This window comes from Carettochelys insculpta, chromosome 1 (assembly GCF_033958435.1).
Source record: "Carettochelys insculpta isolate YL-2023 chromosome 1, ASM3395843v1, whole genome shotgun sequence".
NCBI classification, from domain to species: domain Eukaryota; kingdom Metazoa; phylum Chordata; order Testudines; family Carettochelyidae; genus Carettochelys; species Carettochelys insculpta.
In genome coordinates, this window is record NC_134137.1 from 316,516,328 (window position 1) to 316,532,746 (window position 16,419).

A 16,419-nucleotide genomic window follows, 5' to 3' on the forward strand; every position below is an offset into this window, starting at 1 on the left:
GTCAAATAACAGTCCCCTAGTTCCACCTTCTGAAAACGCCCCAACAGGTAAGACCAGAACCACTGCAAAACAGTGCCTCCAACACTCACCTGCCAGGCGTTGCAGAAGGATACCATGGTCAATGGTATCAAAAGCCACTGGGAGGTCCCAGAGGATTAACAGGGATGCATTCCCTGTTTCTCTCAGCATAGGTCATCCACCAAGATGGTTTCAGTTCCAAACTGAACTTTTGTTGGGCAAAAGTCAGCATGGTTTCTGCAGAGGGAAGTCGTGTCTAACTAATCTATTAGAATTCTTTGAAGGGGTTAATAAACATGCGGACAAGGGGCACCCAGTGGATATAATATACCTAGATTTCCAGAAAGCCTTTGACACGGTCCCACACCAAAGGCTTTTATGTAAATTAGGTGGTCATGGGATAGGAGGAAAGGTCCTTTCATGGATCGGGAATTGGTTAAAAGACAGAAAACAAAGGGTGGGAATAAATGGTAAATTTTCACAATGGAGGAGGTGTTCCCCAGGGGTCAGTCCTGGGACCGATCCTGTTCAACTTGTTCATCAATGATCTACAAAATGAGGTAAGCAGTGAGGTGGCAAAGTTTGCAGATGACACCAAGTTGTTCAGGACAGTCAAAAGCAAAAGGGATTGTGAAGAACTACAAAAAGATCTCAGCAAACTGAGTGATTGGGCAGCAAAATGGCAAATGAAATTTAATGTGGGTAAGTGTAAGGTAATGCATGTTGGAAAAAATAACCCAAATTACACGTACTACATGATGGGGTCAAATTTAGCTACGACAGATCAGGAAAGGGATCTTGGAGTTATAGTGGATAGTTCTCTGAAGACATCCACGCAGTGTGCAGCGGCAGTTAGTAAGGCAAATAGGATGTTAGGAATTATTAAAAAAGGGTCGATAATAAGACAAAAGATATCATACTTCCCCTATATAAAACTATGGTACGCCCACATCTCGAGTACTGCGTGCAGATGTGGTCTCCTCACCTCAAAAAAGATATATTGGCATTAGAAAAGGTTCAGAAAAGGGCGACTAAGATGATTAGGGGCTTGGAAAGGGTCCCATATGGGGAGAGGCTAGAGAGACTGGGACTTTTCAGTTTGGAAAAAAGGCGATTGAAGGGCGATATGATAGAGGTATATAAAATCATGAATGGTGTGGAGAAAGTGAATATAGAAAAATTATTTACCTTTTCCCATAATACAAGAACTAGGGGACACCAAATGAAATTGATGGGTAGTAGGTTCAAAACTAATAAAAGGAAATTTTTCTTCACACAGCGCACAGTCAACCTGTGGAACTCCTTGCCCGAGGAGGCTGTGAAGGCCAGGACTCTATTAGGGTTTAAAAAAGAGCTTGATAAATTTTTGCAGGTTAGGTCCATAAATGGCTATTAGCCAGGGATAAAGTATGGTGCCCTAGCCTTCAGAACAAGGGCAGGAGATGGATGGCAGGAGATAAATCACTTGATCATTGTCTTCTGTTCTCCTTCTCTGGGGCACCTGGCATTGGCCACTGTCGGCAGATGGGATGCTGGGCTCGATGGACCTTTGGTCTGACCCAGTATGGCCATTCTTATGTTCTAAAACCCAGCCTAAAGCCAGACTGAAATGGATCTAAGAAGTCCGTTTCCTCGAAGAATGCCTAAACTTGCAATGCACTTTGCCCAAAATGAAATATTAGCAACTAGGCAATTGTTATGCAGATCACATGGGTCCAGAGAAAGCTTTTTAAGTAATGGCTTTAACATAGACCTCTTTCAAGGCAGTGGGAACTATACCAGATCTAAAAGAAGCATTAATAATCTTCTGGAACCAACCAGTGATCCCTTCCTGGCTAGATATAATGAGCCCAGAAGGGCAGGGGTCAAGTGAGCATGTGGCCAGACGCAGTCCAAAAACCTCGTCCATGTCCTCGGTGTGCAATAACTGAAACTGTTCCAAAGAAGAATGACCGGATGGTGCACTCAACACATTATGGCCATGTCTACACTAGCCCCAAACTTCGAAATGGCCACGCAAATGGCCATTTTGAAGTTTACTCATGAAGTGCTGAAATGCATATTCAGCGCTTCATTAGCATGGGGGCAGCCGCGGCACTTCGAAATTGATGCACCTCGCCGCCGCACGGCTTGTCCCGACAGGGCTCCTTTTCAAAAGGACCCCTCTTACTTCGAAGTCCCCTTATTCCCATGAGCTGATGGGCGAAGTCCCCTTTTTCCCATGAGCATCAATTTCGAAGTGCCGCGGCCACCCGCATGTTAATGAAGTGCTGAATATGCATTTCAGCGCTTCATTAGTAAACTTCGAAACGGCCATTTGTGTGGCCATTTCAAAGTTTGGGGCTAGTGTAGACATGGCCTATGTGCCCAACCTACAGAGCAGCCAGAGTCCAAGTCAGATCAAGCGCAAGCAACCTTAGCTGCAAAGTGCTACGCAAACTCATCACAGTGGGAAGCCAAAAGTGCCTCCATTTCATCTTAAATGCCAGACTGTAAGAGGCCCTGCACCACACAAAACAGTTCTGCTGGATGGCTTTGTGCAGATGCAATACAGATGGGAAAACAGGTTTTCTTCACTGTCAGCACAGTTACAAAGTAAGCTCGCAATTCAGCTCTAATCTGAAATCAGTCAGGCTCAGCTCTAGTTCTCTTCCAATGGCATTCTAGCAGTCACAGAGATTGTTCTGACATCATCAGCTCCCCAGAGAACCACGGAGCAAAATTGGCTCAGCTAGCTCAAAGAGGGTGCTGAGGAGCTACCATGTCAACTGTTTGGGCTACCTCCGTGTTCCATATATTGACTAGGGCATTGACAGGACCATTTGCCATAATGGCTGAGTAAAATCTCAGTGACTTCAGGAAGCCCTCCAGCTCCATCAGTCTATGAGGGCAAGCCATATTAATTGGTCCCCCGCCTCTGTGGAGGGGAAGGTCAACAGATGGTCTAAATATGACAAGGTAGGGATCAGTCCATGACAAAGGGAATAACCACATCCCTTACCCCAAGAACTCTATCACCCTTGGTCCGAAAGACTAGATCAAGTGTATGACCTTTAACATGCATGGGGACAGTTATGCCTTGGGATAGACCTACCGTTGTCATACTATCCATAAAATCTCAGACTGGACCAGACAAGACAGTCCTGGCATGAATATTAAAGTTCTCAAAGACCAAAAGCCTTGGGGTCCTCAACACCATGTCTGAGGCCACCTTGGTCAGCTCAAGCAGAGCATCTGCTGTGCAACAAGGTGGACAATATACAAGTAAAACACTCAACTTATCCTGACCACCCAAAATCAGGTACAACCATTCAAACCTAACACTTTGTTGAACCAATGCCCTAGTCAGTGAGATTGTAGCCCAACAGACAACTGCCACCTCACCTCCGTGACCGCCAAGCTGCAGCTGCTGCTGTCCTGAGAACCCAGCTAGGCACAACTGGAAAAGATCAACACCTCCCTTCACTCCCAGCTAGGTCTCAGTAATACAAGACAAGTCAGCACCTTTATCCAGGACTAAATCATGGAAGATAGATATCTTGTAGGATACCAACCTGGCATTCAACAACAGCATTGTCAACGCTGATGGCCAGGTGCAAAGGTCCTAATGGGCAGGCCTCGTACCCAGGAGATAGTGCAGCAATAGCAGGGCAAGGTCTTTCCTCCAAGGGGAGATAGGAGAGACGTTTGTCCTTATTCCCAGCCCTTGCCCTTTCATCATCCATCTGAGGTCTATAGTTCTATACATTAGTCACTAAACAGACTTCCTATTTAATGAATGCAACTGATACTTTGAAAATGCAGAATTAAATGTAGCTAATGTTTGCCCGAACCTGCACCAACCTATTATCTTAATGGAGCATTAACTCAAATCAACTGCTCTGGAGATCTCTCAGTTCCATCCCAATAGGGATGTCTGCTATGTGGGAAGAGTCCAAACCCTCTCTGTTACCATCCCAAATAGCCCTGCTAGGATATTTACAGAAGTAAACACAGACAAGAAAAGATGACAGTTGAGTCCTTCTACCCCCAGGACAGATGTCCTACAAATGAAGGTGAAGAATATGTGGGGAGAGTCACTAGAGATTCCTATTAACCCAAAACGAAGGTGTAGCCATGTTAGTCGTGGCAGTCATGTAGCACCTTAAAGGCTAACAAATTTATTAGGTCATGAGCTTTTGTGGGTAAGACACACTTCCTTAGATTACTGGAGTAGAATTTTAGAATCAAGGGCTTATATACAGGGAGGAAAGAGAAGGGAAAGGGTGGGGAGGGCACGTTACCTGTCACTAGAAAGACCAGCAAACAAAGCATATCTTACATCCTACATAAGACACATCCTACTTAACATAATTGTCTTTGTCTCCTCTTCCTATAGTGACAGCTAACACCTCCCCCGTTTTTGCTCCCTCCTTCCTTTACCTTTCTCCTCGCAATAAAAACCATGGATTCTAAGAGTCTACTCAACTCATTGCAAGAAGTAGGTCTTACCCAGGAAAGCTCATAACTTAATAAATTTGTTAGTCTTTAAAATGCTACATGATCGCTTAATCTAAGAGTGTAAGCAGGGGAACAGAAGGAGATCACAGTTGATACACAGACTGGGGACAATTCTTTATAGAGTTTGTCACATAAGGAAATCAATATGACCACAGTCAGAGTAAATGAATGGCTTAAATGGTGAGGGGTGGGTTATGGTTGGAACACCAGAAGATGAAGATTTTAGCGGCAGAGTTCCAGAGAAAGAGAAGGAAAGGGGAAAAAGCAGAAGGCTGTAACTGTTGGCCAAAATATAAATCAGGATTCATAGTTAACATACTTTTAGTTTTAAAAAAATGCAATCCCTAGAAGCAGCAAGGTAAGTTAGACAGTATTTACTAAATTTCCTTGTTGAAACAAACATTGTCTACCATACAGACTACTATTACACCTCTAATAAACCCAGGCTGTTGCAGACCAGAGCTGCTCCAGCTGCTCTGGTGCGCCCTCACTTGCTGTGGGACCAGCAGGTATGAAGCAGTGTGCCAGCTTTAACCAAAACTGGTAATCGTCATCCCTAATTACTGCCACAGGGAACTGGCATTGTTTCAAGAGACTAACCAGCTGAATTACGTAACTGTAAGATATGGATTCTTGTCCTGAAGTTTGAAAAACTATTGATACATAATGTCTCCAGTCATGATCTAATGGCCACTCATGTTAAGTACCAATTGTAATTCACTCTTTGTATCATATCGACCCATATGCTACAATATCACTTAAAGTGGTAATTCAACAAATATTTCACCAAGATAGCCAGTATTTTTATTTCAACTGAAATTAAAGATAGGATACTGCACAAAAATTATTTACTAGTGCATCTATTGCCACTCCCTTGTTATTGCAGAAAAAAAAGCTACTATAACTCCTATTAACATTAAAGAATTATTGTTTATTGTACTGAAGCGATGGAAAGGTGCAGAATTAGCACGGCAATGGCATAGCAAAGAACAAATGATGAGAAGTATTGGGTCTGAATCCCAATTACACAGAGTAGGTCAGATCATCATACAGGCATCAAGAAGAAAATCCACAATAGGACTAAATCAGCTACACAATGAATTTTACTATTACAAATGCAAGAATAATTACACAATCAACAGGCAGATGTTTATTCCCAAAATTTCATTTTCAGCAAGATCTTAGTGTTTGACTACTTACTATGTAGCTTTAGCACTGCCTTGTACTGTTACAGTGAGTATAGGGATCCAGGTGCCCCGATATTCAAATGCAGGCAATACCGACACACCTCCACCCATTCCCAGCATTCCTGAATTGGTTTGTGTGGAGGCTGCAGCACCAGATGTATTGCTTCCTATAATTTGAACAAAAACAAAGAAGAATAAGTATGTTTTTAATTTTAAGTAGAATAAATTCTTTTTCTGTATTTCATTGTCTGTAAAGATATTCACACAGTAATGCAAGAACATGGCTGATAATTTCTCAACTTTTGAGTGCAACCTGATGGCTAAAGTGAGATCTATTGTGTATGTGTTTCTTAGTTAAAGGGAACACCACTATATAAAATATTTCAGAATATAAAATATTGTGTATTTCTATAACATCTTCCAAGGAAGAGCTCAAAACATTTGACAACGAGCTCTGTGATAGATGTTGGAATAAAAAGGAGATTACTAAATTACCATTAAATTGGATAAATATATAAATAAGTTTAACATAGTAGTTTCATTTTAGGTTTACACTTCTGTCAAATGTAACAGCACAGCTAGATAAATTGTAACGATATAATGGCCACAGGCTAGTAACTGGACTACAAGCCCTTGAGGGACCTTGCATTTGTACTTGAGTTGCTAGCCCAGTGCCAAAGCCCATGCCTGCATACCTATTCTGCAAGTGTTGCTCATGCTAGCTAGATTAAAGTTAACAAGGGTACCACCTGTCCATGCTACAATCAACCCTTCATTTATTAGTGCAGGCATACCCTTTATGTACAGAGGTCTTAATTTCCTATCATGCACAAGCATCTCACCACGCTATTTATGTCAAAACTGGAGGCCAAGGCCTATAGCAGACCAATGATTAAACATTACCAGCAACAGACTGTCTCATTCTATTCCTTGCTTGAAGATATATTAAACCCCACGTAATTTAGCTTAATTACATATAATCACTCAACTCTTCTCAGTGAAGGCTCAAAATCTCCCTAAAATAAAAAGTAATATGCACATCAAGAATAGGAAAGTGCTTGTGCTTACCTGAAATTTTCCTCTGATTAGTAAGTCCCTCCATTACAATGGATCTTTCAATCTATTTACAGCCTGGTAGCCCAATCAGACTTGTTAGTCAGAGGTAGCAGGGGAATACCCTGTCCCTTTCAGTTCTCTATGGTTGACAGGACTTCCACATCCTAGATGAGTCCCATCTACTTGGTTAATTTACAGACTGATAATTATATTTTGAAGAAAAAGCTCAATGAAATAAACTTGATTTTTGCATATCAATTTACATCCCTATCTTGGATGATATATTTGTCTCTGGGAGGGCTGGATCTGTGGGCCTTACAGCTTGAAGAATGGAGTTTACAGGTAAGCACAAGTACATTTTCTTTACCTTCACCACTTTATGATTTGAGATATCTTACAACCCCATTAAAAGAAACAATGTGCCTCTCATCTGGGTAAAAAGTAGGAAAGTCCTTTAAATATGGACACCCAAAAAGATATAAATTATATATCCTCTGTGGGCACGGAGATACAGAGAAGACTTTTGCAAAAATACCACTGTACCACCAAAATGCAGAATATGGTGAATTTATTTATTAAGGGCCACATGATCACATAGCAGACCTAATTACAGGGATCAGATTTCTCTGCCCTGAATTTGTCTGTGCTTGTACAAATTGGAACGTGTTGCGCGACACAAAAATGGAAAAAAATCCTGAATTTACTTCAAGAATGAGTTTTACCACAGCTGTAAGAACAAACCTGTCTGAATTCAAAGTACAATAATAGATCTCATCAAGAAATCTCCCAATTTCATACACTTGACAGCCTGGAGTATCAAAGTAAACTTCCTGTTAAGTAAGACCCCTGTCCCAAGGGTTAAACTGAAATAGTTCTCTAAAACAGGGAATTAAATTCTCTAATCTTGGATTATATTTGTGCAAGATTCTTTTTTCTTAAACACGTTGAGTACATTACAGTCTATAATTCAGAGACTTACCCTTTTGTTTAGACACACTGTTACAACCATATTAGAACCCTTATGTGGGAAACTCAAGCTATGGGCTTGTGTAACTGAACGCCTTGTTCATGGCAAGCAGGATGTAAATGCACTCCACATTAGAGAACCACACTCTAATTGTCCATGTACTAAAAATTCCCTAAGGCACTTTGATCTACCTTGCTTTCTAATAGGAGAGGATCACAGAGCACTAGGGAACTTTTGGCATGCAGGAGCAAGGTCCCAATGAATTCCTAGTGAGGAGTACATTTATACAGGGTTCATATAGATAGATCGGGGTCAGCAACCCACCGGCACAGGTGCCAAGAGTGGCACATGAGCTTATTTTCATCAGAATGCAAGGTGGGAGCTCAGCCCTGCCCCTCCTTCCCCATGCAGCCAGGAGCTTGCTTGAAAGCCATGCCACCTGCAGATTAACAAAAGATGTTGTTACCAACCACCACCTAAACGGTAAAGCTCCACATCTTATTTATTAATGAAGTTGTTCAAAGTAGGACTACTAGTGTCTTTAAAGAACAACAAGAAGTCTTGTGGCACCTTATAGACTAACAGATATTTTGGAGCATAAGCTTTTACGGGCAAAGACCCACTTCATCAGAGGCATAAATTGGGGGGGAGGGGTTTCAGAGGGGTATATAAAGAGTGGGGTCCCAGAAAGCACGAGGGCTTTAAATAGTATCAAAGGCACTTTGGGTGTACATAGAGGTCAAAAGGTCTAATTTATCCATTCCTCCTCAGAAAGGTTGCTGACCCCTAATACAGCCAATCCCCAAGTTTCACTTGTTTAATGTGGTAGCTAAACAATGGACTTCACTTCTCTTCAACCAGCAAGGAGGGCTGGGGGAGGGACAGACATGATTGGTTGATATCTATGGTCCATAAGACTGAGAATCAATTCATTCAAATACCAATTTTGAGCCTTTCTGGTGCTAGTTGAGACTTGTTTTTGCAATAGCAGACCTCTTTTGTGAAGCAGACATATCAGAATAGGCAATGCTTGGTCAAGCTAAGTCTGACAGTCATAGCCTTTCAGCAAGGAAGACAAATACCGTCCCTATCGCTAGCTCCTTCCTATGTTTCATACCACATCACCTACTTCAGATCACAATATGCACTCATTCATTTTCTGGCATTTCCATGGCTTTCCTGAGACCGGCATTAGGATTTTTGCACATCTCCACAGAGTATCCACTCTCGACAATGTCCAGTGAACTTATTTCAACCAAAGCTGTAGGTAGCCATTTGCTTCCCAGCTCAAAGAGCCTAGTACCCAACAGAGCATCAACCTTAGAAGGGGCTACCTGGGAGTCATGAAGAATGTTCTACAGCCACTGAGGGCATCTTTGCCTCACCTCAACACTCTAGATTTCATCTGACTAACACATTCACTCTTGCAAAGCCTGCTGCAACTTGCCATATAACGCACAAATAGTTTCGACAGTGACTGAGCAGAGGCATGACAAATGTGAATCTACTTTTCTAGTGACTTCGATTAGCCTCAGCTTTTTGTAAAGTTTCCCACTGCAGAGCTGAGACAGCTGACAACAAGTTACACAAACTGAGTAAAGGATCTTCAAGATGTGTCCCACTACTGACACTCCACTGTAAGTGTATCTGAGCCCTTCTTATCCAGGAGTGCAGGTAGCAGTGTCCATTAAGCCAACACATGTGCTGCCCCTCCCTCGCCCTCTGCCTCAAGACTATCCAGCACTGTGCAAGTGAATCCCACTCAGTTCTTTCTGTTCTGCAGAGACCTATATTGAGAACTCTGAAGTAGAGAGCAGGAGGGCTGACTGTGTAGCATGCACAGGGACGTGCACCTCAAAGAACCACTGTTATCGCATAAGGTGAATAACTTCCTCTTTCTTCTTCAAATAGTGTCCCTATGGATGTTCCACTGTAGAAGGTTTCAAACCAGTGTCCCCCATGGAGGGCTGGGACTTCAGAGTGGAGACTGTTACTACAGAAAGTGCTGAGGAGCGAAATATGGCATCAGAGCTGAATCTCTCGTTAACACATAACATTTTGCAAAAGTATGGGGAAAAGTCCAAGTTGCTGCTCTGCAGATTTCTAAGATAGGGACATCTTTAAGGAATGCAACTCAGACAGAAAATGGCCTCATGGAGTGCATACAGACTCTGCATGGAGGCAACAGTTTGCTTCTTTGCTAAGAGATTTATGCTATCTGAGAGCTATCTGGATAGTTTTTGAGGCAATAATGCATAACCTTTGGATCTTTCAGTGACCAAAATGAAGAGGAAAGGGGATTTCTTAAAGTCTTGTCTAAGTAAAAATATAGCATTCTTCTAATATCTAATACACTAAGGTCTCAGAGTATGCGAGGGTTCCTTTCCACGCACGCTCGCGTTAACCTGAATTTTGTGCAAGTTGGGGTCTGGCTTTTTCCCCAGCAGAACACATGTTCTGCAGCCGGGGAAGCAGCAGAAAGGTAAGTCCTGGGCTGGGGGTGGTAGCTGGGGAGGGTTAAGCCTGGCAGTAGGTTGGGGCTGTGGAAGCAGGCAGGGAGGAGCTAAGCCTGGGGTGGGTTAGGATTGCAGGGGGGTGAGGGGTGGAGTTGTGCACGGGGGCTAAGTTTGGGCTGCGGGGGGGGGAGGGGGGGAGGAGTTTAGCCAAAACCAGAGCCATGCCTAGGTGGTGAGCCAGCAGGGGGGGGCTGCACCAGAGCCAGGCGGGTCAGGCAGCTCCTGAGCTGGCGGCGGGGGTAGCACCGGAGCCACGCAGGGGGAAGGTGAGGGCAGCTCGTGAGCCAGTGGGGGGTTGCACCAGAGCTGCACTGGGGGGGGGGGGGTGAGCAGGCAGCTTATGAGCTGGCGGGGAGGGCAGGGGGACACAGGCAGCTTGTGAGCCAGTGGGGGCGGGGGGGGTGTTGCACTGAAGCTGAAAGCTGAGCAGGGCAGAGGCGGGTGGGCAGTTCATAAGCCAGCCACGGCGGGGGGCGGGGGGGAGGGGGCGGCGCAGGCAGCTCGTGAGCTGGTGGGGGTTGCACTGGAGCTGCACGGGGTGGAAGAGCGAGCAGGAGGGCAGCTCGTGAGCTGGTGGGGAGGTCGCAGTGGAGCCACAGCTTTTGGGGGTGGGGGGAAGGCAGCTTGTGAGCTGGCAGTGAGGTTGCGTCAGAGCCGCACAGGGGCAGCTTGAACCAGAGCCATTTGCAGGTGGTTTAAACCGGGGGGTGGGTGGGTGTGTGGGTGTGTGTGTGTGTGTGTGTGTCAGGGTCAGATGCATAAGAGCGGGGTCACCTACTCTGAGCCCTTACTGTATGTGCAGAATCACCTCCCTGTTGCTGTGATATGGTTCTGGGGGAAAGAGGACAGGCAGCTGTATCGGTTGGTTCATACGGAAAGCGAAGGCAACTTCAAGAAAAAATTAGTCTACAGCCTTAGAGTTATTTTGTCTTAAAAAAGATCATGAATGGTGGGTGTGCCACTACTGCCTATGTACCTAGTGGATAATCTCGAGTTGTGCAAAACCTGTATCTATGTACCTAGCTGAGTTGATGGGAACTGGACATGCTGTCCTCATGGATAGGAGAAAGAGCAAGTTACAATGAGCTGCAATGGGAAGCCTAGTCACAACTCTGAGAAATAAGTTAAAATCCAAGGCTGAACTGAGTGGTGGGAAGAGAGTACCAATGCCCTTAAGAAATCAATGTGTCAATGGCTGAGCGAGCACTAGCCATCCCCCTACTTCACAGTGGAAAGCCATTACAGATGTAAAGTATACCTTAAGGAAGCAGAGTGAGAGCTTGGACATTTTGAAGTATATTGTGTAGTCTACAATCAGAGAAAGGAAGGGCAAGGCTGGGCCTGCATGCCTAGAATGACTTGGAATCATTTCCATCTTTCAGGTTAGTATGCAGAGTGGTCAACTTCCAACACAGAGGTACCAAGTGCTGCAAACACATCAGAAGCCAGAAGCAAAGCAGAGAGGAAAAAGTCTTCCCAAAGGCAAGTGACTCCTGGGACATGAATGGCAATTTAATAGCCAGAAATTTGCTTTATAAAAAGCTCTGCTGTCCAGGAGTGGGGGTATCCTGGCTGCCTCAGAAAAGATAGCTAAACCTGCAGGGAATCTCATGTGACAGGATCTCTCTCTGCTGCCAGATACTGACAAATCTGATTTTGCTGCCAAATGCAAAAAGGCTGAAGTACCAACTGACCTGTAGACCTTAACAAAGTCAAGAATGACAACATACAGACAATACAGTCTGGGTAAGTTCACAGCACGGCACTGCCCTGGGCTCACTCTAGTTTCTTAGTTTCACAAGCACTATATTTATACTGAGAACTGTATCAAATAAGTATCAGATATGTGCAAATAACTGTTTACTATGGTACGAAATTATTAGGAAATTACTTGAAATAAAAAAATGCAAACAAGCCTGTACCTGTTTGGGCTATTGTAGCTGTTGTGTTTCCTATGCTTGGTACAAGAAACAGAGACTGGATGAATGATCCCAGTGCATTCACAATGTCGCGGAAAACCTTAGTAGAGTGCTGTTTCATATCATAGGACTGACAAAAGGACCTGTAAAGTGTTTTAAAAGATTTCTGAGCACCCAGTCAACAAATTGAAGAGTAAATGGTACATTTTTAAAGCCACCTATTTAATAAGCAGGTATGGTATGGTTAATGGTTATAGACTGAGTTAATAACAGCTTTAAATTCTGGCACAAATATTCAAGTTTCAAGGCACTGAACCCAGGGTGGGGAATCTCTGGTTTGGCATACAGCTCATCGGCATTAGTCACTGGCGGGCTGCCAGTTCATTTTTTTTACCTGAGTACAGAGTCCTTTAGCTCTCAGTGGTGGCAGTTTACCATTCAGGCCCAATGGGAGCATGAGAAGCGATAGCATAGCCTATGCCACTTACTCCAGCTCCTACTAGCCAGGTATGGCTGGGAGCAACCTTGCCTGCAGACAGGTAGGTAAACAAACCATCTGGTGACCCACCAACAGCCAACCTTGACAAACCACAAGTGGCTGGTGCGCTGCTCGTTCTCCACCCCTACATTAAACCAAAAAAGTTTATTAATAATGACTCAGTGCTCAATGGCCAGTAAACATTCCCCTGAACATCCACAAGCACTCCACCTTTCAGATTCTATTTCTTTCAAGTCCCTAAAAACTTAGCACAAATATCCTAAACATTTTTTGTTAGATAAATACATCTTCACTTAATACATAAAGTAAAACATAGCTTAAGTGTTACCTTAACAACTGAGGTTGCACACAAAGCCTGTGGATAGATTCCACTGCAACCGCTCTTAGCCACTGTGGTTTGTCTGCATCCAGAAACTTCACTAGCAGTGACAGAAAGATCTCGCATTCTGTTACCTTAAAGAGACAGGGTATATTCATAAAAGAAAAAAAAATTACCATCTCAGTCCTAAGCTTCTATTGTATCAGCAAGTGCCAGGAAGCCCGGCACATTTAGGGTCATGTTGCTTGGGTTGGGGTTTATAATTCCTTTAAATCACTTTAAAAAGCCCTTTCCCATTCAAAAAGAAAACAGAATAAAACAAAACAAAAACAAATCACCATGCGAGTGTTGGTTTGAGAAGCACATACTGCACATCCAAAGACGTTAGAAGGCATAGAACACCTCACAGCAATTTCTAAACATAGTTTTAAAAAATACTACAAAATAAGGCCATGCTAGTTTGGCTTATATAAAGGCTGGAGATGTCCACAGTAGCTGAAGGTTAAATGACACATAAAGCCTACTTCAAAATAGAGCCCCTGGACACACGGGCAGTGTCTATACCAGCCCCCTCTTTTCGGAAAGGGCATGTTAATGAGGGAGCTCAAAAGATGCTAATGAGCCACTGTCATGAATATGCAGTGCCTCATTAGCATAATGGTGGCCACGGCAACTGGAAAGTGCTGCTTTCGAAATGCATGCCGCCCATGTAGTCAGTAGCCCATTTGTTTAGGGAAAAGGCAACTTTCGAAGACTGGGTGGTTGTTTCAAAAGGCCCCAAGCTACAGGGGCAGCACATGATTCGAAAGCAGCACTTCTGAATCGCTGCAGCTGCCTTTATGCTAATGAGGCACTGCATATTCATAGCAGTGCCTCATTAGCATATTTTGAACTCCCTCATTAACATGCCCCTTCCAAAAGGAGGGGGCTCGCGTAGACACAGCCACTATGACTTATCTGCAAATAGGCTCTATTCCCTGTTTTAAGAGCACCTATTTCAAAATAGGCACTCTTCCTCATAGAAATAGCACCTATTTCAAAATAGCTATTTTGTTTTGAAATGTCAGTTGCGTTCTGTAGAGGATAGGACAGTTATTTCAAAACAACATCTGTTATTTCAAAATAACTGCTGTGTAGACCTACCATAAGAAGGTTTAAGACTAACAAGTTCAATGCAGGCAATGGTAATACCAGAACCAGCTTCCTTTCACTGCCCCAACAACATGCCTCAAAATCTGAGGCATTAGATGAAACCTCCATATCCAAGGAAATTTGAAATTCTTGATTTCTCTAACAATTAACAAGAGTTCTATGTTTGTGTGCTTTTACACAACTTGGGCTCCTGCCATGAAGAACAGGGCTGTGACCATCGATTCAAATGCCAGTAGAATGGGATTCCTCCTCTCCTTTTGACTCAAATACGTCTTTTCATTTAGTTATACATTTAAAATTTCTCATGGTCTACTAAAACTGTAAGAGCTGAAAACTCAGAAAACTGCAGAACTGAGTCTCTTTCTTTCTTTGTGCCCTTTTATTACAATATTTAGATGCCTGACTCTCTTACCTGTGGGAGTATTTTACTCTACTTCTATTATTCTTGCGAATGTTCTAGACCCGGGAAGGCAGTACTTCCTATACCTGACTGCAAGTGGGACCGAGTGTGCTGCTGTTTTATGCCTCAGATGGCATCCAGTGGTGACAAGAATGGAGAAAGAGAAGTTACTCACCGTAGTAACGGTGGTTCTTCGAGATGTGTCCCCGTGGGTGCTCCACGTTAGGTGTCGGGCTCACCCTGGAGCCGCAGGTCGGATCTTTCCGGCAGTTTCTGCCAGACCAGGCATGCGCCAGCGCGCGCCGCTCCCTTGCACGCTCCCGGCCACGTGCATGATCCGGTCCCTGCCACTTCCTTGACCAACCGCCTCGGATGCTCCTGCAAAACACTAAACAGAGATTCGAAGCGGGGAGGATGGGCGGGTGGTGGAGCACCCACGGGGACACATCTCGAAGAACCACCGTTACTACGGTGAGTAACTTCTCTTTCTTCTACGAGTGTCCCCATGGGTGCTCCACGTTAGGTGACTACCCAGCAGTAACCCAAGATAGGAGGTGGGTAATCGGATTATGTGCAGCTTGTCCCCGAGAGGACCGCTGTCGAGAGACGGGTATCCTCTTGGAATACCCTGTGAAGGGCGTAATGTTTGGCGAAGGTGTCATAGGATGACCAGGTTGCCGCTCTGCAAATGTCTTTTAGCGCAACGCCCTTGAAAAAGGCTGTTGATGCCGCCACTGCCCAAGTGGAGTGAGCCCTGGGCAGGGCCAGTAAAGGAGTCTTTTTGAGTTCGTAGCACATTTTTATGCAGGATACAATGTGCTTCGAGATTCTCTGCGAAGAGAGACCTTCTCCTTTTGATTTGGGAGCGAGAGAGACTAGGAGTCTATCCGTTTTCCGGAAGGACTCAGTCCTGTCTATATAGAAAGCCAGTGCCCTCTCCTCATGTCCAAGAGGTGTAGGTGCGCCTCTTTGTTAGAGTTACGAGGCTTTGGATTAAACGAGGGTAAAACTATAGGTTCGTTAATATGAAACACTGAAGAAACTTTGGGAACAAAGGTTGCATGCAGCCATAAGGTTACTGCCTCCTTGGAAAATACTGTGCAGGGTGGCGTTGCCATAACTGCTGCAAGCTCGCTCACCCTGCGAGCTGACGTGATTGCGAGAAGAAAGGTAGTCTTTATCGTAAGGAGACGGAGGGAACCGTGGCTAAAGGTTCAAACGGTGGTCCCGTTAGCACACTAAGCAGCAGGTCCAAGCTCCACGAAGGTGGAAGCGGTTTCCAAGGGGGGTATAGGTTTACCAGCCCTTTGAGAAACCTGGTAACCATGGGATGGGCGAACACCGTGTGCCCTTCCTCTTCGTGTCTGAAAGCCGAAATAGCGGCAAGGTGGACCTTTAACGAGGATACGGAGAGTCCTCCTCTCTTGAGGTCCAGTAAATACTCTAATATTACAGGAATAGGCACAGCAAGGGGGGCTAACTGTTTGGTAGAACACCATGCAGTGAAGCGAGTCCATTTCTGCTTGTAGGTCTTCTTGGTGGAAGTCCTCCTGCTACTTTCTAGGACTTGTTGCACTTCCTCCGTACATGTGCTCTCTAGGGAGCTGAGCCATGGATTAACCATGCTTGTAGTCGTAGGCCTCGGGGGTGTGGATGCACTATGGACCCCTGAGCTTGCGTGAGCAGATCCGGCGCCACCGGGAGGGGCATCGGTGGACGGTCTGACATGCGCAGGAGTAAGGGGAACCATTGCTGTTGATCCCATGCTGGGACTACTAGGATCATTCGGGCTCCCTCTCTCCTGGCTTTCTGCAAGACTTTGTGGATAAGCACTGTGGGAGGAAATGCATAAAGCAGGGGGCCCCTCCACGAGATCGCGAATGCGT

At 44.6% G+C, this 16,419-nt stretch overlaps 1 protein-coding gene across 4 annotated transcripts in view; it reads right to left on the reverse strand.

Annotated features, from left to right (window-relative positions):
- Positions 1 to 16,419, reverse strand: part of MON2 (MON2 homolog, regulator of endosome-to-Golgi trafficking) — a 175,966-nt gene that overhangs the window by 105,316 nt on the left and 54,231 nt on the right. For all 4 annotated transcript variants that reach the window (XM_075013786.1, XM_075013775.1, XM_075013765.1 and 1 more), the window contains exons 9-11: positions 12,991 to 13,115; positions 12,167 to 12,306; positions 5,719 to 5,872 (exon numbers count right to left, since the gene is read on the reverse strand). In XM_075013786.1, coding sequence (XP_074869887.1) covers positions 5,719 to 5,872; positions 12,167 to 12,306; positions 12,991 to 13,115 — 419 coding nt within the window. The remainder of the gene's footprint in view (positions 1 to 5,718; positions 5,873 to 12,166; positions 12,307 to 12,990; positions 13,116 to 16,419) is intronic.